At 41.6% G+C, this 26185-nt stretch overlaps 1 protein-coding gene across 1 annotated transcript in view; it reads right to left on the reverse strand.

Moving 5' to 3' along the window:
* Nucleotides 1-6555: 6555 nt before the first annotated feature.
* Nucleotides 6556-26185, reverse strand: part of BPGM (2,3-bisphosphoglycerate mutase) — a 31803-nt gene continuing 12173 nt past the window's right edge. The window contains exons 2-3 of the mRNA XM_010831643.1: nt 24663-25312; nt 6556-7454 (exon numbers count right to left, since the gene is read on the reverse strand). Coding sequence (XP_010829945.1) covers nt 7276-7454; nt 24663-25263 — 780 coding nt within the window. The 5' untranslated portion in view covers nt 25264-25312 and the 3' untranslated portion in view covers nt 6556-7275. The remainder of the gene's footprint in view (nt 7455-24662; nt 25313-26185) is intronic.

The following is a 26185-nucleotide window of genomic DNA, read 5'->3' on the forward strand; positions in this document are numbered from 1 at the left end:
TAAATAAAGATTATAAAATACCAAGACTCTTGGGAGAGTACCTAGAATTCCAGCTACAAATAATGTTTCCTACAATCCAATTCAGAATCCTGGGGTGCTTCAGAAATAAAAATACTGACTAGTATTTTACTATACCAACGGCTAGTAGCTGCCTGGAGAACTCCAGTGAATGTTCTATAGAAAAAGTGTCAGAATGGATTAAATGACCTCAATCATGAGTGTACAATGATATAATGGTCTTGACCCTCTCTGCTCCAAGGTCCAGGTTTAAATACTCCAAAGTCTTCTCTGTAAAAGAGGAGATTTTTGCACAATTAATTTGACTGATACAAACTCCAGCTGTGTTTTATTCTCCACCTAGGTCAACGTTGACCTTTCCTTGTGGCTCAGATGGTGAAGAATCTGCCTGCAATGCAGGAGATCTGGGTTCCAGCACTGGGTTGGGAAGATCCCCTGGAGAAGGGAATGGCAACCCACTCCAGTATTCTTGACTGGAGGGGAGCCTGGTGAACTACAGCCCATAGGGTCACAAAGAGTCAGACACAACTGAGCGACTAACACTAGGTCAATATTACATCAAATGAAATTTCCTCTCAAGTGGATGCAAGGCAATGTGGTTGGCTAATGTGCCCTTTTAAGTATCTGTGTGGCTAGAGTGAATTCATGAGAAATTCTTGAGTAAAAACTCTGAAGCAAAATAGCTCCTCCAGGTGCAAGTGCTTCAGGGAAAGAAAGGCACCACCTAACATCTTGGTCTATGGTTGCTGCAGTTGCTATCAGATGGCATCTGTTTTCTGCAGACTGGAAGTGATGCACTGGCTCTTTGGACACAAGCTTATGTTGCATTCTGGTCTATGCTGAAGTTTTTAAGAACGTGGCATTGCAGAGAATTAAATGAAGCCGTCTTGAAAAGGTAGAGCTTCCTTCATGAAAACAGGGATTGTTTTCATGAACCTTGTTTTTAAAGTAAGAATAGACTTAAGGCTTAAGTGGCCAACCACAATATAAATAAAAGGCTGGTTTTTAGTGCCAATGAGAAGCATTCATTACAGGCTACTGACCCCCAGCAGTCTTAGTAGAAGGAAGCATGGAGCAGCAGTAGAGACCAGAGCTGTTTCGAGGTCACACGTATTCAAGCTGAGGTATGACACTGAGCTGAGTGAAACAAGGGACATGGGAGATGATTGCTTCGGGGAGCTAAATTCCAAGGAAATGGAGGCCCAGAGATTAAGTGGACTTTAGGAGTCAAACAGGTGTCATTAAGAAGGGATGTCAGCCTCAGGCAGGAAAAGATTAAAGCCCAAGGTTTTGCATCAGGAGAAAGAAATTCTGTTTTTTCAGCTACAAGGTGATGGCAATCATAATCCTGTTTCTGACTTGTATTAGCAGAGAAAGTATTAATAATTGTTGGTCCGATATGTAACTGTAGCACTAGATCTAGCAGAAGTAAAATAAGCATACAACTATTTGTTTCTTGACAACATAGACTTAAGAAGGTTTTCCTTTACTAACAAAGACTGAAATTTCGAGAAGAAATAAAAAGTACAGAAACCAGGCACATTTATCCAGTCATTGCATATAGCAAAAACATGTTTTCAATACGAGGCTGTTTTGGTTGCTTATCAATGTTTCCTATTTTTCTTTGGTTCTGTTTTGAAAAATATCAAACCTACAGGAAAGCTGGAAGAATAGTACAGCGTTATAAATTTTCCTCCATTTATCAATTATAATTTACTAATTTGCTTTATGTGTCTCTTTAAATATGTATGAACACTGTGTTGGCTGAACCATTTGAAGGAGAATTGCAGGCATCATGACACCTCACCCTTAAATTTTTCAGCCCCTAAAATGTCTTTTGTAACTTTTAATCAAAATATCCAATTAAGGTTTAAATCTGATTGGTAAAACCCTACTCCCCAGGGTGATGGTGTTTGGAGGTGGGGCCTTTGGGAGGTGAGCAGGTTTAGATGAGGTTATGAGGGTGGATCCCCCATGATAAGAATAGTGTTCTAAAAGGAAGAGACCAGAGCCCCCTCTCTCTCCACCGTGTGAGGACACAGCCAGAAGACGTCTGTCTGAAAACCAGGAAGACAGTTCTCATCAGACACTGAATCTGCCAGTGCCTTGATCTTGGACTTCCCAGCCTTCTGAACCGTGAGAGGTGTTTATTTAAGTCATCTGTGGTGCTTTGTTACAACAGCCTGAACAGACTAAGACAAAGGTTTTATAATCCATCACTGTTATTCTTTAATCTCAAACTGCCCCAAATTTGGCACCTGAAGCCAATGTTTATGTCCTACCAGTCTTTGGGCATTTTCTTCTTTTCTGACTCAAGGTGTTCTAAGCTCACTTTATCTGCTTCCAACCTGGAAGTTGGTGTTTTCCCAAACATCTGTGAAACAGTATTTAGAAAACAAGATCAAGGTAACTAGGTGTGTTCATTATTACTAGGTTATGGCTTCCAGGCCCTTTCAGAGCACACAGCCAGAGCTTGGGGTGGGGGAAAGGGAGAAGAAATTATATACACATTCATACAAATATCTGCAGTTCAAAACTAGTAACATGGTGGTCTTTATCTTCCTCCACCTTCTCTCTCTTCTCCCTTTGTGAGTAACCTAATTTACAATAACATCAACAAATATGCTCAATTTTTAAACCTATGAAATTCAGAATTACTTAAGTAATTCTTTAAAACAGTCTCAGGAACACTTTCATCTTTAAATACTTGAATTTAACATCAGTGTTACCAAATCATCCCAAATTATCCTGCAGAAGTCACACAGAACAGACTAACAGCTCTCTAAAGAGCAAGGACAGATAATGCAACTGTATTTAGGACCTGAATTGGACAACTTAGCAATGGCTATTTCTTAAGAGTACCAAAATGGACAAATATCAGAAGAAATTACTGGGGCTTCCATTTTAACTGGTTGAAGACTATTAAAGGAGTTTTCCTTCTCAAAATCTATCCTATTTGATATTCAGCATTTGTTTCAAAGCAATCCAGTGGGCAGAGTGAGAAGACCCACATAATGGTGGTCACAAGTCAATGAAGGTTTCCCAGGTAGCTCAGTGGTATAGCATCTGCCTGCCAAGCAGGAGACATCGGTTCGATTTCTGGGTTGGGAAGATCCCCTGGAGAAGGAAAGGGCAACACACTCCAGCATTCTTGCCTGGGAAGAAGAGGAGCCTGGTGGGCTATGGAATTGCAAAAAGTCAGACATGACTTAGTAACTAAACAACAAAGTTAATGAAGTGGTAGTGGGTGATCAGTAAACGAGTATTGCTTGTGCTATTTAGTCTCAGCTTTTGTGGACGTTTAAAATGTTTTATAATAAAAAGATATTAAAAATATATTCCTGTTAAATCAGAGTAAGCATAAGTTTAAATGGCTAGCCCCAACTAAATAAAAGGCAAATAAAATGTGGCTCTATTATGTGAAAGTCAAACGTGATGATGACAATCTGGCTCATGTTTACGATTTTGTCTAAGGAACTTACATTTTTTGGACTTAATTTCCACATCTTAAAAGCTAGTCTGTATAGTGAGATTATCCTCCAATGAATACAATTTCGCCTATTGTGGGCAAGAGTGACTTTAATTTTGCCTATCATTTTGCTAAATAGCTTTGGCACTAGAGGGAGATTACATGATTAAAATATTCTTATAGTATGGCCATTTCATATTTCCCTTGGGACAAAATTTCCCTCACAGTCCAATGTGGAAACCCTCAGGATACAGCATAACATAGCATCTGCCACAGTCAGATCTGCTGAGAGGCAAGGCATGATTTATGAGTAGTGCTATAGAAGTGAGCCCCAAACTTGCAAAATCCAACCACGCAGAAGACAAAAGCAGGGAAAGTGATCAGAGTCTGAAATGTTGAGGCAATTTTGTGTTTCTGAGGGAAGAGAAATATATGAAAGACTTTCCAGGTGAGAGGGAACCTGAACTTTGAAGAGAGACTTGCCACTTGTAAGAGCATAAAAATGAATTAAAAATGATGCTGGGGATGATGAACTTTCTGTCCAGTAAAGCCGGTTCCCCTACTTCATTCTGTCATAAACAGAGAGGGGCTGGAAAATAAAAAATTATAACTACATGGTAGGAAGGGGGTAAACATATGTGATCTCTGACTTTTCTTTCCTGGGAGGATTTCTGCTTCTGGCCACCAAGTTGGCCAATTGCAGCCCAACAGGGATTGGCTTTAACCAAAAAAAGCATTTTGGCAACAAAGCTACAGAGCCTCTGGGGAGGCTTCCCAGGCTAGAAGACAAATAACCACTGCCATTAATGTGCACACAAAGGGCTGCATTTTAATAAAAGTGGTCATGACCCAAGATGAGAAATAGTCTGCAAATTTGGGGCAAAAGAATCTGGTTAAGCATGGAAATAGCCAGATCATGTTAAGAAATTTTCCTTGCACATCTTTATCAAGGAAATATACATGATGTAACGTATCCTAACTGAGGATGCTTTGTTAATTCAGTGCTCAAATTTGTACTGGATGATTTTAAGAACCTTTTTTCCTGAGGCAGAATTTTTGTTTTTTGTTTTTTTTTTTTAAGAAAAACAAAGTCTCAATGTACTGGGATACAGGATTCATTTGAGATATTTAAAAATGAAAATTCATAGCATCTTGCTATGGCTATTATCTTACCACACTGGACCTGCATATAACAAGCATTACAGCCTGGGTAGAAAAAACTTGTCTAGGTGGTTCCAAGGCAAGCCAAACCTGGCCTGCCAAGGACCAAATTTCTAGATAAGCTATCATTTTTTAGATTTAAAAAACTCCCCCTTTTTATGGTCCCAGCTTGACATAGTACAGAGGATACCAAGGATCCAGGTTAGGCATACTTCGAGGTACCTACATCAAAAATCCTGAATACTTTGTAAACCGTGCAAAGAAAACAGGTTCACTAGGTGGTCTCGAGGTTGACGTGCTAAAGTTGTTAAAGATAATTGTACATCAAGTTTTCATAAATATCTCTTTTATTTCAGCCAAGATCTCAAAAACAATAAAACCAAAATTGTACCAGAATGTGTCAGCAACAATTATCCCTCTCTGAGGAAGTCTGTGAGATTCCAAAGTGACTAAGTGTGAGCACAGCTTTGTGCAAGGGAGCAATCATGCTGCTGGGGGTCCTCTGGAGGTGGACGTCTAGAGGTGGGGTGAGGGAAGAATCCAAATCTGGGATCTTGAGCTGCTTTAAGACATGGTCACCACTTGGGCTGGAAAATTCAGATGCCAGTTCCAGAGATAAAGCTGTTCAAAAATGGTCTGAGTTGAAGTTTAGCCATAGGTTTGGAATTCTAGGAAGACGGTAGTTGTGTCTGTGACCCTGATCTCTGAATTATCATAAAGAGTGCTATTTGGTTGGGCAACAGGACTGAAAAGAAGGACGGCAGCAGAAAAGACAGTAGTCGGTCAGGAATGTCAAGCAGCCACACTCCACGTCCTTACGCATTGCAGATGTGGCCAGCTGTGAGCAAACCACGTTCTTTTCAGCCATCTTTATCAGCTGATGCTCTAAGTCTTCTTTATTTTTTATCTTTTGGCTGCGCTACACAGCACGTGGGGTCTTAGTTCCCTGACCAGGGATGGAACCCGTGTCCCCTACATTGGAAGTTCAGAGTCATAACCACTGGACTGCCAGGAAAGTCCCTCTAAATCTTGATTTAAGGATCAGTGGAGACCAAGCAGTGGCAAGGGTTTTATAGTTAGTTTCCTTCTAATGCCAATTTTACCACAAAATGGATACAAATAAACTAACCCACCAATGGAAAACCATGAAAAACTCGTGATACCTGTAATAGCTATTATAGTTGTAAACTGTTAAGATGACTCTATCATTGAAACGTATGTCACTTGCTTTGATATAAGGCAGTAGCTTAACGGAGAAGGCAATGGCAACCCACTCCAGTACTCTTGCCTGGAAAATCCCATGGATGGAGGAGCCTGGTAGGCTTCAGTCCATGGGGTCGCTGAGTCGGACATGACTGAGTGACTTCACTTTCACATTTCACTTTCATGCATTGGAGAAGGAAATGGCAACCCACTCCAGTGTTCTTGCCTGGAAAATCCCAGGGACAGAGGAGCCTGGTAGGCTGCTGTCTATGGGGTCGCACAGAGTCGGACACGACTGAAGTGGCTTAGCAGCAGCAGTAGCTTAAAGAAATGATGACATACCTGTCTACAGCATCTAAAGACATCCTGTATCATTAAGATTGATGAGCAATCAATCAATCAGTCTGTGGTCTACCCTGAGTACTGTAGACTATGTACCATGTTTTGCCCTCAGCAGATAAAGAACAAATGTCCACTGACAAGTGCCAGTATACCATTTCCCCTGTTCAAGTGAATGAAATTACACCCACTATATTCTAACTTCACCCTGACCTAAACTTCAATTTATAGAGAATTAAGCATGTCTGTGTGTTGAAACAAGTACAACTCTTTGTGTTACAGGAAGATGAAAGCAGAGACTAATTCAGTAGCCTGTACTTAATACTTAGGAATCATATGGAAATACTTTGGAGGTACCATTTTCAGACACAGAACTTATTTTTAAATCAATTTTAAGGAGCCCAAGATTAATGTTTAAAAACAAAAGAGAACATGAACAGCTATGGCTGTCTATATGCTGCTAATTCCAGCACTAGAGAGGAATTCCACCAGATGTCAAACAGGATGTCTCTGGACTTGAGACGAGCAAAAGGCCTTGCTGTTTGTAGCTGGCTGCTTTGGAAGAATCCATCTGTGACTCTCCCATTTAATGGGCCTCTGGTCTTACCTATCAGAGTACAAAAGACTAGTAATAAATACTTAAGTAGAGCATATTATCTAATATCCTTTATTATCATCCCAGAAATTTTCTATAAATACAAACGTCTTATTGAAGTGAAGGTCTGTCAATAGTGACTCAATACTGATTTACTGAATGAGGACGACCTTGAACTTAAGCTTCACTTGTTGCTTTTCCATCTCAGAAACTTAGGACATTGATTAAGCCCCACTGGTGATTAACTTAGTGACTAATTAAAAGGAGGCTGGCAGGGGTTAGCACATAAGGCTATGGGCATCCTAAAGCCTTTAACTGGGCCAACGTTAAGACCTAATTACCTCTACAAACTCTACCCCACAGCCTAGATCTGGAAAAATCAGGTGGGAAGACAGAAAAAAAAGGGGGGGGGGTGTGGGAGATGAGCACTCATAACACACCGCATGCCATTCCTTCTGCAGCTATTCCTAGCCAGCACGTGGGAAAAACTTTATTTATCAGCTCGTTTCACTTTTCCTTGATCGTCAACTTTCTTAATGGCTGCTTGGATAGCCTCTTGGTCGCCCAGGAACTGGTGAGGCCCAACAGTACGCAGGTTCTCGTCCAGTTCCAGGAGAATGGGGACCCCAGTAGGAAGAGTAATGTTGATAATTTCTTCATCCGAGATACCTGGAGATCAAGAGGGGAAGAAACAAGGTGTTAAAGACAACCCAGGAGGAAGCTCTGGTTACGTATTTACGTGCACACTTACTTAGTCCCACATTAACTGTGTGTTTGGAACCATGCCAGATACTCAAGGATTCCAGCTATGGTCACTGGAAGCCAAGGACATTCCAGAAGATTTAAAAAAAAAAAAAAAGAAAGAAAGATGAGACAGAAATTTACATTACATCAAATCTTAGGAAAACATGTTTTGGGGCAACCTGTTGCTGGTTGTTTCCTAACTAAATGATTGACAGGTCTCGTCCTCTTGCCCTTTAACATTCCAACTGCTGGGAGAGCAAGGTGTGTGTGGGATCTGAGTTTCCAGACCAGGGATTAAACCCACAGCCTTGGCAATGAAAGCATGGAGTCCTTAGCCACTGGACCACCAGGGAATTCCATCAGATCTTTTTTAAGGAACCTGAATCATAGGTTGTTCAACTTTGACCAGAAGAGCTGGAGTTGTAGCAAGGGTAGTAGCAGCTGTGGTGGTTATAGGTTTTTTGGTTTTTTTTTAATGAGTGCTTTAAACGATAAATAGCTAATGTACATTTCACATGCCACATACTTTTCGAAGTACTTTATGTGTGTTAACTTGTTTAATCAGATACGCACTATTATTTTTCCATGTAACAATTTTGACACAGAGAGCTTAAGCAAACAATTCAAGATCACACAGGCTGTAAACAAAGCCTGGATTTAAACCTAGCTGAGGAGAGCGAAAAAGTTGGCTTAAAGGTCAACATTCAGAAAACTTAGCTCATGGTGTCCGGTCCCATCACTTCATGGCAAATAGATGGGGAAACAGTGGAAACAGTGGCTGACTTTATTTTTCTGGGCTCCAAAATCACTGCAGATGGTGATTGCAGCCATGAAATTAAAAGACACTTACTCCTTGAAAGGAAAGTTACAACCAACCTAGACAGCACATTGAAAAGCAGAGACATTATTTTGTCAACAAAGGTCCGTCTAGTCAAGGCTATGGTTTTTCCAGTGGTCATGTATGGATATGAGAGTTGGACTGTGAAGAAAGCTGAGCACCGAAGAATTGATGCTTTTGAACTGTGGTGTTGGAGAAGACTCTTGAGAGTCCCTTGGCCTGGGAGGAGATCCAACCAGTCCATCCTAAAGGAGATCGGTCCTGGGTGTTCATTGGAAGGACTGATGTTGAAGCTGAAACTCCAATACTTTGGCCACCTGATGCGAAGAGCAGACTCATTTGAAAAGACCCTGATGCTGGGAGGGATTGAGGGCAGGAGGAGAAAGGGACAACAGAGGATGAGATGGTTGGATGGCATCACTGACTCAATGGACATGGGTGTGGGTGAACTCTGGGAGCTGGTGATGGACAGGGAGGCCTGGTGTGCTGCGGTTCATGGGGTCGCAAAGAATCAGACACAACTGAGCGACTAAACTGAACTGAAACCTGCTACTGCTGCTGCTGCTAAGTTGCTTCAGTCGTGTCCGACTCTGTGCGACCCCGTAGATGGCAGCCCATCAGGCTCCCCCGTCCCTGGGATTTTCCAGGCAAGAACACTGGAGTAGGTGAACTGAAACCTAAGTGTCTGTAATTAGTATACAATGTTTTTCAAGTTTTTCTGATTCAAAATGGACAAAGAGAAGAGAGGAGACCTGAAGAAATGGAGTTAAGCTAATTAAAAGGTAACCGAAAGTGTTCAAATTATCTGCTTTAAAAACAGACATTTATTATATAGACTTCTAAACTCTAACCATATGCTTCTGTGCTATATTAACAGAAAGGACCTAGGGAGAGCAAGTTCTGAGGCAAGTTCAAGGGTCCTCCTTTACTTGGAAGGTGAGAATGGTAGAATAAGTTAGTGGCAGTTAGTTATCAATGCACTCTGTTGTTTTTATTAACTAATGGTCATAACTCGGAGGCCCTCTCTGGGCCTCCACTGCCTCTGTCTAATTAAAAAAAGAAACACACACTCTTCTCTACCACCATTACACAGGGTGTGAGGTAGAAGGAACGGACGGACTTAAAAAGAGAAACATGACAAAGGACAGCATGAAAAGTATTTCTTCTTTCTCCACTAGGAATTCTCTTCTAGGTTGAAGATTTAAAGAGTAGGCTACTAACACATTACTTTGTCCTGCGAAGCTCCCACCCTCACACTGCAACCCTACCTATGATTACCACTCCTAACTAAAGCTGGCAAGAACAAATAAATTCAGACCAGACAGCCAGCTGTTTAGCTGGGAGATGACTGCCTTGGATTTTAAGAGCCCTCGGGCTCTGTCAGGTCAGATCTGTCAGCTGGACGCACAGCAGCTGCCGCATGTAACCCCTGGAGACAGTCAGAGCAGAATGCAACAGCACGTGGTTTAGAGCCAGCTCACCGCTAAGGATATAGAGAAACTGAAATCCTAATACATTGTAAATTAAGAGTATAAGGTCCTGTGGAATCTTTGGGAAACAGTCTGGCAATTCTTCAAACAGGTAAACACAGAATTACCAGGGGACCCAGCAATTTTACTCCTAGGTACACACCCAAGAGAAATGCAAACATATGTCCACACAAAAACCCATACCCAAACCCTCAGAGCAGCATCATTCATAACAGATAAAAGATGGAAACAGCCTAAAAGTCCACCAACTGATGAATGGATGAATTAAATGTGGTAGATCCAGACAATGGATTATTATTTGGCAATAAAAAGGAATGAAGTGCAGCTGCTGCTGCTAAGTCACTCCAGTCATGTCCGACTCTGTGCGACCCCACAGACGGCAGCCCACCAGGCTCCCCTGTCCCTGGGATTCTCCAGGCAAGAACGCTGGAGTGGGTTGCCATTTCCTTCTCCAGTGCGTGAAAGTGAAAAGTGAAAGTGAAGTCGCTCAGTCATGTCCAACTTGTAGAGACCCCATGGACTGCAGCCTGCCAGGCTCCTCCGTCCATGGGATTTTCCAGGCAAGAGTACTGGAGTGGGGTGCCATTGTCTTCTCCGGAATGAAGTGCTGATACATGCTAAACATTGATGACCCCTGGAAACAGTAGGCTAAGTGAAAGAAGCCTGTCACAAAGGAGTATATACTGCATGGTTCCATTTATACCAAATGGTGCCTTCCCAAGATGGTTCAGCAGGCAAAGAATCCGCCTTCCAATGCAGGAGACACAGGAGACGTGGGTTTGGTCCCTGGGTCACAAAGATCCTCTGGAAGAGGCCATGGCAACCCACTCCAGTATCCTTGCCTGGAGAATCCCATAGGCAGAGCAGCCAGGTAGGCTACAATCCAAATGATCACAGAGAGTCGGACACGGCTGAACAACTAAGCACGCATGAGGGCCAGAACTGGCAAATCTAACAGTGACGTAAATAGGTGTGTGGTTGCTTAGGGCCAGAGGGGATGGGAGGACTGCGCAGTGACAGCCAGGTACGGGGTGTTGTTTTTTTTTTTTTGAGGGTAATGAAAATGTTCTGAAATTGACTGTGCTAATAGATGGACAACTCTGTGAATAAACAACTCTGTGAAAAGCCACTGAATTATATACTTTAAATGGATGAACTGTATGGCATGTGAATTATATCTCTAGAAAGATGTTTGAAAAACTACTGAACAGATCCAGAGAAGTTTATGGTTCAAATCACAAGACAGTTAAGGTAGTAAAATTGGACTTTAAAAAAAAATTCCAACTTCCAGGACTTCAGCTCTGGTCATCTGACTCGTCGATGGCTATTTCCACCTCAGTACTAGGAGAGAGGAGAATGTTTATGTCCGTGTTCTGCCCTTGTGAAGGGCTGGGTGCTAACTGGACTCCAGAACCTAGAGGTCTCATGTTTTCAAGACTAGTACAGGGATGAATGGGCTTCGCCTGCGGCTCAGCAGTAAAGCATCCACCTGCAATGCAGGAGACCAGGGCTCGATCCCTGGGTTGGGAAGATCCCCTGGAGAAGGAAATGGTAATCACTCTAGTATTCTTGCCTGGGAAATCCCATGGACAGAGGAGCCTGGCACGCTACAGTCCATGGGGTCGCAAAAGAGTAGGACATAACTTGGTGACTAAACAACAACAACAGGGATGAACTGACTTGTCCGATCCCCTTGAAATAGCTAACACACGGGGATTATCATGGGCCAGGGTTAGGGGTTATGATGTGACCTCAGAGAAAAGTGCTAGGTCTTTGGCAAGGGTCAAGGGGCACACGTGGAACTCATCTGACCATGGCCTCAGATCTAACCAGGTGTAACAAGTGTTATTTTTAAGAGCGTTACTCTCAAGCTCATGCTTATGGCTTAGATAACAACCCGGCTTTGTGTGGGACCAAATCAAAGAGCAAACTAAACAAAGGCCACGAGAACTATAATATTTCACCTATAAAGAAAGGAGAGTTCAACAAAAATAGAAATATTTCCAATAAATAAAGTTGACATTCCACTTTAATGACTACTCAAGCCATTCACAGAGCAGACTAATTACTTACAAATATTTAAAATACTTAGACCACTTAATAATCAGTCAACAGACTTAGTGACTGACATTTTAAAAAAGCAAATTAGGAAAAACCACAATGAAGCCATTACTCATTCCTCAATTTTGGCATAAGTCACATTCTTTGTCCTAAGAGAGTTAAGCAAGCAGAACTCCTAAGGCTAAAAAATGCATCTGCATTGGATTAAATCAAACCAAATCAATACTATATTATGCAATATCATATTACAAATGCATTAACGGGAACATCATATGAAAGTTATAGTGAGTGGCCAGATATCACATCCTCCATCTGATAATGGGTTTAGATTGTTTTAAACGACATCTAAGAATGTTCTGAAGGGAAATATCTAATCCCGAATCAACCCCTTCTCCAACTCCCAACTGTTGTCTTTCATTCTTGAATCTTCCACATAGGAGCATCTGAAAGTTAACTGCAATCCATTTTAATGACTGGGATATTTCAACTAAGAAATAATGAAAGTTTGATGGTAAGTCAAAGGAGTAACTCAAAGCCAATATGGGAAGAAATCGTAACAGCCTAATTCTCTGCACACAGGACCGACTTCAAAAAATCAAGACTGTATCTACAATGATTCCCCTGACCACTGAGCAGGAACAGGAACCATGGACAGTCATGAAGATCCCCACACAGATATACAGCACTACCCCTCTGCATTCTATCAGCAGTGGCTGAGCAAATACTCACTTCTCCCACCAGGATTGTAAGGCAATGTTTTAGCCACTCTTGTGATGCTCATGCTTTTGAACGGGGCCTTATGCAAGAATTTAGTAATGTTTGTTCAACTGTAAGGAATTTTATCATGTGTTGGCTGCTGGAATCCAGAAATTTTTTTAGCTTAATGATCCGATATTACAACTATATGAATTAAGTAAAGGCTGTTAGGAATAGAATGTTAACAAAAACTCTAAGACATATAGTCTGTACATATAGTCCTCAGAGGACTATGTTGGAGGTACAGTACCGGCCAAATTTCAGGAGATCGAAACGGAGACTCACAGTGTGCCTCAGAAGTACAGACTTTGCATGTCCAGGTCCAGGTGCTGCATCCTTGCACCAAGAATATATGGCACCTGACTTAATGGACCCTTGGCACATGGCCGAAATGAATGAACCTGAACTCTCTAAGCTTTCAAATTAAATCTAGTCCCTTACTGTTGAAGCTCTCACTAAAGATTGTGATTCCTTTATTACCTTTTTAAGGAAAAAAAAGAGAGACGGTCAAAAAGGCTGAAGAAAAAGTCATTTGTATTTAGTGCACAAACAGCAAATAACTGAAATTAAATTTGTCTTCTATATATTTTCTTTGGTTTTCTCCAAAGTGTTTGCCCAAAATCTTTGAATATCAGGAAACAAGAGAAAAGATGTTTGGGGAGACAGATCTATACAGGACAACGTGCGCGTGCGTGCTCAGCTGCTTCAGTCGTGTCCGACTCTTTGTGACCTCGTGGACTGTAGCCTGCCAGGCTCCTCTGTCCATGAGATTTTCCAGGCAAGAATACTGAAGTGAGTTGCCATGTCCCCCTCTAGGAGATCTTCCTGACCCAGAGATCAAACCCATGTCTCTTGTGTCTCCTGTATTGGCAAGTGGGTTCTTTACCATAAGCGCAACCTGGGAAGCCCTGGGAAACCCCAATTACATGATGCATATTTTTGGGAATTAGAGAAAGAGGGCAAAACTCCGATCAAATTATACAAATGGGAGGTGCCAGCCGCGCCCCCCTTCCTTTTCCCAATCACATCAGTCACAATTAAAACCCCACTGACAGGGACTTGTGATGAGAGTTCTGTATTCTTCTGTTGCCAAAATAAGAGCTGACACAAGATTCTGAATTTCATATATGTTTCACCTACTTTTAATTTTATTTCTTTTAGGTTTGAATGCTATCCATGTACAACTTAAAAGACTGGCCAGGGGAGAATTAGAAATTGGTTATTTGAGTAGTGTAACATGATGATAACATAACAGCCTCTGATTTAGAATAAGGCAGAGAGTAGAATCCATCCTACATCTAATTTTATAGTTAAATGCTTTACAATTTTAAAAAAGGAAGGTTTCTATAAATCAATAAGAGAAAGTGTAACCATACCGCTAGATAAGCATTTGCTTCACAGAAGAGAGGCCTGACTTGCTACTTCTGAAAATATCCCACAAAATGCCAAAGGTGACTGGTCAGTCAGTCCCTGTCCCCACAGCAAGTCCCAGCTGACCTTTCCTCCTTAAGTCTCTAATTTCACTTCATCATTCTTTGCCTTGTTACGTGTGCAGCTGCACACAGTTCTTCAGTGGGGCAAGCCCATCTTGCATGCCACTTTTACTCCAAACTTGAAACTGCCTAGTCCTTTCTTGAACCCAGACTAAACAATCCACTTCCGCTGGCAACAGGCAGACTACATCCAATGCTTCAGTTCAGCACCTCGCTTCTCCTCCAATGTGGGCCTTCAGGAAACAAACAGGAAGTGGCTCTGCCAACCACAGAGAAAGAAACACACACCCGTCTGGAATGCGAAGGAACAGGGAGCTATTAGATACTAAGCCTGGGCTAGGAGTCATCGTGGTAGTAGCTGGTGAGAGGTGGGCCCTGCTGTAATCTCGACTTCTTAGCACAGCATGGGTAGTTGTTTATGCTGTTAAAAATCAATAAAGCAGCCCTTCATGTAGAGGTTTTCTTACTATATAGTATTTCATATATTTAAGTCTTTCTTCTGAAGGAATTAAGAACTACTATAAAGTTCAAAGTAAAGCAGTCCATGTCACTATACCAAACAGAAAGCCTTTGCACAGAGAAGGAAACTATCAACAAACCAAAGGCCAGCATTCTGAATGGGGAAAGATACCTGCAAAGTGATACATCCGATAAGGGGTTCATATCCAAAGTAGACAAGGAATTCAAACAATTCAGCATTAAAAAAAAAAAAAAAGCAACCTGGGCAGAGGACCTGAATAGATGTTTCCCAAAGGAGAAATGCAGATGGCCGACAGACACATAAAAAGACGCTCAGCTGTACTAAACATCAGGGAAATGCAAATTAGAACCACAGTGAGATACCATTTCATTCCTCTCAGAGTGGCTATCATCAGAAAGACAACAAATAACCACTTCTGGCAAAGGTGGAAAAAGGGGACCCTGTGCACTGTTGGCAGGACTGTAAATTGGTGCAGCCATTATAGAAAGCAATATGCAGGTTTTTCAAAACATTAAAAATAGAGCCACTATGCTGCTGCTGCTGCTGCTGCTTCACTTCAGTCATATCCGACTCTGTGCGACCCCATAGACGGCAGCCCACCCGGCTCCCCTGTCCCTGGGATTCTCCAGGCAAGAACACTGGAGTGGGTTGCTCTAATAATTTCACTTCTGGGTATTTATCCAAAGAAAACAAAAACACTAATTCAAAAAAAAAAAATACACACAAACCAATGTTCACTGGAACATTATTTATAATAGTCAAGAAATGGAAGGAACCTAACTATTCATTGATAAATTAATGGATAAACAAGATGTGGTGCATATACACAATGACACATTACTTAGTAATAAAAAAGATAGCTTGCCATTTGTGACAATATGGATGGATCTACAGGGTATTACACTAAGTGAAATCAGGCAGAGAAAGACATACCATGTGATCTCACATGTGAAACCTAAAAAACCAACCAAACAAAACAAATGAAAACAATCAATGATTGTTCAAATGAAAATTTAAAAACATGACTTACAGGCTTCCCTGGTGGCTCAGTGGTAAAGACTCCACCTGCCAATGCAGGAGACATGGGTTCAATCCCTGGTCTGGGAAGATCCCACATGCAGTGGAAAAACTAACCCCATGCATCACAACTGAGCCCACGTGCTGCAACTCCTGAAGCCCACGCACCCTTGGGCCTGTGTTCCACAACAGGAGATGCAGTGCAATGAGAAACCCACACACTGCAAGGGGAGCAGCCCCCTCTTGCACAACTAAAGAAAAGCCCATGTAGCAGCAAAGACCCCGCACAGCCAAAAATACATTTTAAAAATTAAAAAAACATGATTTGGCTATACTAAATAGCAGAGTAAGACATAGAAACAAAGCAAAACAAAATACCGAACCACAGTTTTCCAGTAAGTTCAAACACTTGTTCTAATTCCTACCAGAAACATGTATGCAAAATGCCCAGAACTGTGTTTAGCGCACAGCATGCGCTCAAAAAAGGGCCATCTCATATAGCCGTACCAGGGAGTGTCATTCACAAACCACAATGTAAAACCATAATAATATAAGACTCAATTAGTTGCATGAAATTACCTTTTTATACTTTACTTGCCAAAGATATTCAAGTCAGCTTCTCATAACAGTATTCCAAACAGAAAGATCAAGGGAAGGGCTACTTTTCAGGAAAAAAATTAAAACAGCTCAGGTGGTAAGTATCCTGTGGACAGAGGAGCCTGGTGGGCTGCCATCTACGAGGTTGTACAGAGTCGGACATGACTGAGGCGACTTAGCAGCAGCAGCAGGTAGTAAGAGGAGACTCACTGAACTGGGTTTGGGCTTTGTTCACTTATCATGGTCATGGCTAAGACCTGAGGTCTGTCTGGGTTTTACTTTAATTCAACAGCACCTGCCTTCTTTCCCACAGGCAGGATTTAACTGACTTTAGGACAGAATCAGGAGAAGAAATTGGCAACCCACTCCAGTATTCTTGCCTAGAGAATCCCGTGGACAGAGGAGCCTAGAGGGCTGCTGTCCATGGGGTCGCACAGAGTCGGACACGACTGAGCGACTTCACTTTCACTTTTCACTTTCATGCATTGGAGAAGGAAATGGCAACCCACTCCAGTGTTCTTGTCTGGAGAATCCCAGGAATGGGGGAGCCTGGTGGGCTTCCGTCTATGGGGTCACAGAGAGTTGGACACGACTGAAGCGACTTAGCACCAAATATTTGAGAAACAAAATAACATCTTAGGAACTTTCTCCATTATCAGGGTACGTACAATCTAGAGTAGATGAGTAACACGAGTACACTCTTAGCCAAAAGATCTTAAGGCCCTTGGAGACTTCAGGGCAGACCAATTTCCCAATTAGTTCCGTGACTGGCTTATCATTCTTTCCAATCCAAAGTTACAATAAGGTATTTGTATAAGACAGTATGCTGTCATTGATCCTCTCAGTTATTGTACTCTGCCCAACAGAAGGCAAGATGCTTTAAGTGTGTCAAACAATTTAAGAACAGTATGGGGGAAAACTGCCCACTTCCTTGAAAGATCCTGTTTGAAGGGGAGAATTTTACAGAAATATATCTAGAAAACAGGACTAGGAATCAGATCAGTCTACAACAACATTCATTGTTACCTTTGTGACCAATGCAAAGAATTTAGCAACTTTTGTACTTACAGGGAATATGGAATCGGGTCACACCCATTTCAAAGATTCATTCTTAATACAGGTGAATAACCTTTATAATATGATGACCATATAATTTATCATCCAAGCTGGGGCACTTCAGAAAGTGAAAGGAGATGCTGTAAATAACTGTACTAGGGTAATAGACATTAGTCAAAAACAGGGGGATGTATAGAAATATAAATTCACAGAAAAAATAAATTAGCAATTAAGATGGTAAATTTTATGGTTTTTCAAAAAAATATCTTCACTGTTGCGTGAGGGCTTTCTCTAGTTGCAGGAAGTGGTACCTACTCTGTAGTTCTGGTGCACACACTTCTCAGTGTGGTGGCTTCTCTTGTTGCAGAGCACAGGCTCTAGGCACATGGGCTCAGCAGTTGTGGTGCATGGGCTTAGTTGCCCCCACCACATGCGGAATCTTCCTGGGCCAGGGATTGAACCCATGTCCCCTGCACTGGCAGGCAGATTCTTAACCACTGGACCACCAGGGAAGTCCTTTACATTTTTTAAACACAATAAACACATACAAACACAAATAAATTGGCCAGTCATCTTTTTCTATTAGAAAAATCTTGTATTTTCCCCTTAAAGTAAGGGGGTGTGTGCCTCTTGCTCAGTCATGCCTGACTCTCTGCAATCCCATGCACTGTGGACCACCAGACTCCTCTGCCTATGGAGTTTTCCAGGCAAGAATACTGGAGCAGGTTTGCCACTTTCTACTCTAGGGGATCTTCCTGACTCACAGATTGAACCCTCGTCTCCTATATCTCCTGCATTGGCAGGCGAATTCTTTACCATTGCGCCCCTTGGGAAGCCCTTTAAATAAGCGAGATTCACTTAATTTTTGGAATCTTGGAAAGTCAGTACCTGAATTCAATTTGTTGTTGCTCAGGGGCTCAGTTGTGTCCGCCTCTGTGACCCCACAGGCTGCAGCACGCCAGGCTTCCCCGTCCTGCACCACCTCCGGGAGCTTGCACAAACTCATGTCCACTGAGTCGGTGATGCCATCGAACCACCTCGTCCTCTGTCATCCCCTTCTCCTGCCTTCTATCTTTCCCAAATCAAGATATTTTCCAAATTCAATAGAATGTTTTGGTTTTTTTTAGATTGAGAATTTATCAAGTACCACATGAAAATTAGGTTTCCTAACCTTCCAAGAAGATCCACCAGCAAAGCAGGAGACCCTGGTTAGATCTCTGGGTTGGGAAGAACCCTTGGAGAAAACAATGTCTACCCACTCCAGTATTCTTGCCTGGAGAATTCCATGGACAGAAGAGCCTGGAAAACTATAGCCCATGGGGCCACAAAGAGTTGGACATGACTGAAGCGACTAACACGACACATGTAGCCTTCATACATGAACTCATGAAGGTTAATGACATATAAAATAACTAATGTTGGTATTCCTATTTGTGAGCATATACATCTACAATAAATTTTTTAAAGGGCTATGATCTCACTAAATTATCAGAAATGACATGGAAGAAATAAACACTTCTGATCTTTAAAAAGTGACTTATGCTTAATTCTTGGAGCTGTGGCATAGAATACTTGGATCTTCTTTTTCAACATACACTGTAAGAGAAATTTTAGTAGAGGGAATTAGCATTTAGAGGATTCCTAAAACAAGAGATAACAAATATTTATGATGTGATCCTAAAGCCTAGTCCAGTCTGTTTCCAGCACGTGAAGTCCTTTTCTTCCACGTTAGGCATGGACGTCACTACAGGGGATCTTAGCAGCAGCAAAGAACCTTGATGAATCTTAACAACAGTACCACCAGGGGGTACTATAGACCAAAAGAGAACAAAGCTGTTCTCCTCCCAAGGATCGGGGAGCCAAGATCACAAACCACTCTTAAGACTTCCTCTGATTCATGTCAATGTATGGCAAAAACCACCATAACAATGTAAAGTAATTAGACTCCAATTAAAATAAATAATTAAATTAAAAAAAAAAAAAAGACTTCCTATGGACAAACTGCAATCTTCACTCATTTGCTTCCCCAGCTATTGGCTTGTGCCTAATGATATATTCTGGTTTTTCTGCCAATTTTTTCCCCCTGAATGTCTGCCATACTTCCTGGTTACCAATCCCACCATTTCTACCTTCCCTATCTCCCTTCCATATACCTCCCTTGTCTTCTCCTGCAGACAACAGCCAGCCTTATACCTTTCTCTACACGTACCTTCTATTCTTTGTAAAACTGACCTCTTCGAGCATGAACACTGCTGTTTTAAATCAGTTATTCCCCAAATGAAAACATTTTTTATACAGCTTGTTTACAGTGATAGGGATAGGAGTTATAATTTAAAGTTGCTCCTACTTCATTAATCTCTGAAAGGTAAGTTCAGTTCAATTCAGTAGCTCAGTCGTGTCCAACTCTTTGCGACCCCATGAATCGAAGCACGCCAGGCCTCCCTGTCCATCACCATCTCCCAGAGTTCACTCAAACTCACATCCATCGAGTTGGTGATGCCATCCAGCCCTCTCATCCTCTGTCATCCCCTTCTCCACCTGCCCCCAATCCCTCCCAGCATAAGAGTCTTTTCCAATGAGTCAACTCTTCACATGAGGTGGCCAAAGTACTGCAGTTTCAGCTTTAGCATCATTCCTTTCAAAGAACAGCCAGGGCTGATCTCCTCTAGAATGGACTGGTTGGATCTCCTTGCAGTCCAAGGGACCCTCAAGAGTCTTCTCCAACACAGTTCAAAAGCATCAATTCTTTGGTGCTCAGCTTTCTTCACAGTCCAACTCTCACATCCATACATGACTAGTGGAAAAACCATAGCCTTGACTAGACTGACCTTTGTTGGCAAAGTAATGTCTCCACTTTTCAATATGCTATCTAGGTTGGTCATAACTTTTCTTCCAAGGAGTAAGCGTCTTTTAATTTCATGGCTGCAGTCACCATCTGCAGTGATTTTGGAGCCCCAAAAAATAAAGTCTGACACTGTTTCCACTGAAAGGTAAGTTAGTTCCATACAATCCATATTAAAGGAAGAAAGACCTTCACAAGAAAAGTTAATTGAAGCCTAAGAACAAATGCCCACTAATTTCTCACTCATCGTGTCTGGACTCTTTGTGACCCCATGGACTGTCGCCCACCAGGCTCCTCTGTCCATGGGGATTCTGCAGGTAAGAATACTGGAATGGGTTGCCATTCCCTTCTCCAGGGGATCTTCCCAACCCAGGGACTGAACCCAGGTCTCTTGCATTGCAGGTGGATTCTTTACCATCTGAGACACCAGGGAAGCCTCAGTAATGCCTATAAATCCATTTCTGCCCCAATGGTCAAAGCTGTGTTTTAATTTTTGTATTTATTCTATACTCCACATCCATGCACTTCTCCTTTGTTACCTGTCACTTCCATGTATTTGCCCCAAACTACTGCTTTCCAGGGCTATATCAAATCCTCTCATTTTTAAATCTCATTGATTATTTTGTAGCTTTAGTAACTCACATACAACTGACCCATACAACTGACCCATTGAACGTACACAATGGCTTTTAGCATATTCAGAGTTGTGCAAACATCACCACAATCAGTTTTAGAATATTTTCACCACCCCAAAAAGAAACCCTGCATGTATAAGCAGTCACTCTTCACTCCACCCTCTTCCCCTCCAACTCAGTCCCAGGAGACAAACAATCTATTTTATTGTCTATATAGATTTGCTTATCCTGGAGATTTTATACCAGTACAATCCTACAATATGTGATCCTTTTTGATTGGGGTCTTTCATGTAATAATGATATCGAAGCTCATCCACATTATAGAATGTTTACTAGCTACTTTTTAATGCCGAATACTATTTAATTGTATGGACATACTACATATTTCATCTGTCCAGTCATCCACTGATGGGCATTTGGGTTGCTTCTACATTTTGTCTTTTATGAATAATGCTGCTTTGAAAGTTTGTGTACAAGTTTTTGTTTGGACATATGTTTTCATTTCTCTTAGGTATTGTTATGCACTTAACTGTATTTCCCCCAAAAAACGTACGTTGAAGGTAACCTCCAGCACCTCAGAATGTGATCTCACTTAGAAATGAGTTTTTATAGAGGTAATCATGTTAAAATGAGGTCACTGGGTTAGGCTCCAGTCCAATATTTTGGGTATCCTTATAAACAGGAAAATTTGGACAAGATGCAGAGACACACAGGTAGAACCCCAAGTGAAGATGGAGGGTTGCACTGATGCATCTACAAACCAGGAATGTTAAGGATTTCTGGCAAACACCAGAAAATGCAAGAGGCAAGACAAGATTCTCTCCTACAGCCATTAGGGAGAGCAGGACCCTGCCAATACTTGATTTAGGACTTCCAGCTCCCAGGACTGTGAGACAATTATTATCTGTTTTTCTAAGCCACCCAGTTACCGGCCCTTTGTTACAGTCACCCTAGGAAATGAATACAGGAATGTATCTAGGGGTAGAACTGTTGGATCATTGTTTCACCATAAAGGAACTGCCAGATTGTTTTCTCAAAAAGCTGTATCATTTGGTTGTTTTCAATAAATTATTAGTGATTTCAAAACCTCCCTCAAATACAGTCAGCTCTTCTGTGTGTTACCTTGTCCTTGACGAGTAATTCTCTCTCCAACCCCACCAAGATGGCAATCCTCCTAACCACCATTTATTAAGCCTTCCCATATTTTTCAAAAAAGAATAATAACATGGTTAAATTACCAATGCACTAATAGAAGGGGGTATTAGAGTAAGCTATAGTTGGGGCTGTAGAATAATCTAAGCACTCTAAACGTTAAGACAGGCAAAGAGTAAGTAGTACCAGACAGCAGGAAATTGTCTTTAAAAGGAGGATTTCCAAGCTGAGATGGGGAAGAGAAGAGGATCCATAAGGAGATGATGGCAGTTTCTTGAACGAAGGGAATCTGGCCACAGAAAGATCTAAATTCCATCTCTGGAAAAAAGGAATTAGTCTGGGGAGAAGAGAATATATCTTCTGGAAGAAACTTTGAAATTCTGAATTTTGGTTTGTTGTTCTCCTGAAAGGAGCCTCAACTCTTCTTCAAACAATAAAGTACTATAATAAACGCAGTAATGATGAAGTTATATATACATATTTAATCAAATATCTGACTATTCTGAACAAGGAAGAATAAAACTCTTTATACAGTTGAGTAAATAAGATACACATACATACCCACACATAAACAGATCAAGCACCATGCCTGGCCAATAAAGTTTTTAACAGCTAATAAAGTCTATAGATTTCAGATCTCTGCACAAGGAATGGATGTCAGGTATACGAGTTATGACTTGGCTCTTGGCCATGTTATAAAAATTAGAGGGGAAAAAAACACATGCTAAAGGTTTACATTAAAATCTCATAAAGATCACTTCATTTTGTTAACAATAACCTATTTTCATTTATTTCATGTGCAATGTCAACCTTTTCATTTTTCACAGCCTCGAATAGAAAAGCAAAGCAGAATGAAAAGGGAATGTTGGAGAAATACATTCTAATGCCAGTGAGCTAACTGCTGACAGTGACAAGAGACAGGAGAACACCAGACAGAGCCCATCACACAAAATGCACAACCATCAGGATTATTTGGGAAACGAGCGCATCAAGGCTGTATATTGTCACCCTGCTTATTTAACTTACACGCAGAGCACATCATGCAAAAAATGCTGGGCTGCATGAAGCACAAGCTGGAATCAAGAATGCAGGGAGAAATATTAATAACCTCAGATATGCAGATGACTCCACCCTTACGGCAGAAAGCAAAGATGAACTAAAGGGCCTCTTGATGACGGTGAAAGAGGAGAGTGAAAAAGCTGGCTTAAAACTCAACATTCAAACAACGAAGATCATGGTATCTGGTCCCATCACTTCATGGCAAATACATGGGGAAACAATGGAAACAGTGACAGACTTTATTTTCTTGGGCTCCAAAATCACTGCAGATGGTGACTGCAGCCATGAAATTAAAAGACACTTGCTCCTTGGAAGAAAAGCTATGACCAACCTAGACAGTGTATTAAAAAGCAGAGACATTGCCAACAAAGGTTCATATAGTCAAAGCTATGGTTTGTTCAGTAGTCATGTATGGATGTGAGAGTTGGACCATACAGAAGGCTAAGCACCAAAGAATTGATGCTTTTGAACTGTGGTGTTGGAGAAGACTCTTGAGAGTCCCTTGGACTGCAAGGAGATCAAACCAGCCAATCCTAAAGGAAATCAGTCCTGGAAGGATTGATGCTGAAGCTCCAATTCTTTGGTCACCTGATATGAAAGCTAACTCATTAGAAAAGACCCTGATGCTGGGAAAAATTGAAGGCAGGAGGAGAAGGGGACGACAGAGGACAAGATGGTTGGATGGCATCACCAACTCGATGGACATGAGTTTAAGCAAGCTCCAGGAGACGGTGAAAGATAGGGAAGCCTGGAGTGCTGCAGTCCATGGGGTCGCAAAAAGAGTCGGACTCGACTGAACAACAACCGGGATTGTTGAGTGAAGGGAGAAAGGAGAGAGAAAACCCCTGAAGATGTTACAGTGCAATCACGGTGCCCCAAACTGGTGAGCTCGAGTCCTTCAAAGAGTTCATGTTACTTAAGAGATAGGTAACAACAGTACTTTCTAGAACACAACATCAAGGAATTAAAATTAAAGCTACTGATTATCTCTAATAAGCCATCATTTTCTTTTCCTTGTCCTGAACTTTCTCCCAGTCGATGACTAAATCTGGTCTGGAAAGAGAAGACTGGAACAAAACAATTATCCAGGAAACCTACGTCTGAAAATACAGCAATGGTTGTTTAAAGCTGGAAGAACATGAGCAAGACTAAAATCTATATAATTTTACTTATCGTGAAACACTAAACAACCAACAACAAAAAAAATGTACCTTGCATACCATTTCTACAGAAACCTCTTCCCTCCCCAGCCTCCTCTTACCTGGTTACTACAAAAGACACATACTCTTTTAAATCAGTGCTTCTCAAGCACTTGGAGAAGCCCAAGCAGCAGTATCAGCATCACCTGAAAATTCTTTGGAAAAGCAAATTATGGAGCCACACCCCGGGCCTACAGGCTCCAAGAGTGGGGCCAGAAACCGGGGGTGGTCCAAATGCTCCCTCCCTTCAGGTGATTCTGAGGCTTCCTGAAGTTAGAGCAAATAATACAAACGTAAAATACCCAGGATTTCTGATAGAACAAAACAATCCTTAAACGGCTGAAGTGACAGAAGGTGCTAGGGAAGGAAAGTCTATAATGTAAACTGTGCATTATTAGTTTAGAAACCATGTTCTTTCTAGACTAAGACCTGGTTAGTAATAGCATGAAGATGGTACCTTCCAGATATTTCAGGAGTGCCCGGCAGCTATTTCCATGAGCAGATATCAGAACGGTTTTACCACGCAATACTTCAGGAGCAATCCTCTCATTCCAATAGGGAAGGAGTCTCTCCAGAACATCCTTTAAGCTCTCGGATCGTGGCAGCTGATCCAAAGGCACATCACACACTTTATATTTCCGGTCGTTGTAGATTTCATGGTAGTAAGGATGGGACTCCTCGATGGGAGGAGGGGTCACGTTGTAGCTCCTTCTCCACAGCCTCACCTGCTCCTCGCCATGATTCAATGCCATCTGCTCCCTGTTGAGACTGATCAAGGCTCCGTAGTGACGCTCGTTGAGACGCCAGGAGCTCTCCACAGGAACCCACTCCTGCCCCAGCTCTTCCAGGATCAGCCAGGCTGTGTGGATAGACCGGTTCAGGATGGATGTGAACACGAGATCAAACTCAAAGTTTAGTGCTTTGAGTTGCTTCCCACAGTTCCGCGCTTCCTGCAGTCCATCACTGTTGAGTTTCTGATCCACCCAGCTACAAAAGCGGTTCTCTTTATTCCAGGCACCCTCTCCATGTCTTAACATAATCAGTTTGTACTTGGACATATTGATGGCTGAGCTTCTCTAGGGCCAGTGTTCAGTGACAACAATATATCTAGATGGAGAAGAAACAAGAAGTATGAAAGTTATATGTTTCATTCAAATGACTACCTGGGAGTGGAAGCACAACTTTCCAACAGCAAGTTTCTAAAATACACTGGAATGATTCCTTGAACTGTTTTGACATCAGGCATCCAGCAACGCATACACACTATGGCACATACGGGCAGAGTCTACAGATAATTACATGGAACCTAGTTAGCTGACTTAAATTTTCTGATGGTTAGATAGTATACGTTAATTGGATGACATAAAACAACAGAACACTTCATTCTAATGGCATGCTACATTTCCATCAGATAAAAAGGCAGTTCCTGCTTACAGAAGAGACGATTTAATAGAATGAGTTGTACATGTCTAAAATGATGACTTTAGAACTGGGAACTCCCAGCTTTGAGAAGCTGATTCAAGATGGAAGGAACACCCTTCTCATTCTGTTTTCCCTCTGGTGAAGAAAGAAATATTTACAGTCTTATCTTATTATAGAAGTTATTAAACATGCTAATTCAATAAACCACATTCAGCTGGTATGTAAATCACCGAGTGGAGAAAACTGGCTCTTCAATGCCATAGTCTACACCACACACACAAGAAAATCTAAGTTTCAACATTTAAACAATACTAAGATGATTCTGAAAGAGATGGAAATACCACACCACCTGATCTGCCTCTTGAGAAATTTGTATGCAGGTCAGGAAGCTACAGTTAGAACTGGACATGGAACGACAGACTGGTTCCAAATAGGAAAAGGAGTTCGTCAAGGCTGTATATTGTCACCCTGCTTATTTAACTTCTATGCAGAGTACATCATGAGAAACTCTGGGCTGGAAGAAACACAAGCTGGAATCAAGATTGCCGGGAGAAATAT

The sequence above is a fragment of the Bison bison genome, unplaced genomic scaffold (assembly GCF_000754665.1).
Source record: "Bison bison bison isolate TAMUID 2011002044 unplaced genomic scaffold, Bison_UMD1.0 scf7180017864530, whole genome shotgun sequence".
Lineage (NCBI taxonomy): Eukaryota > Metazoa > Chordata > Mammalia > Artiodactyla > Bovidae > Bison > Bison bison.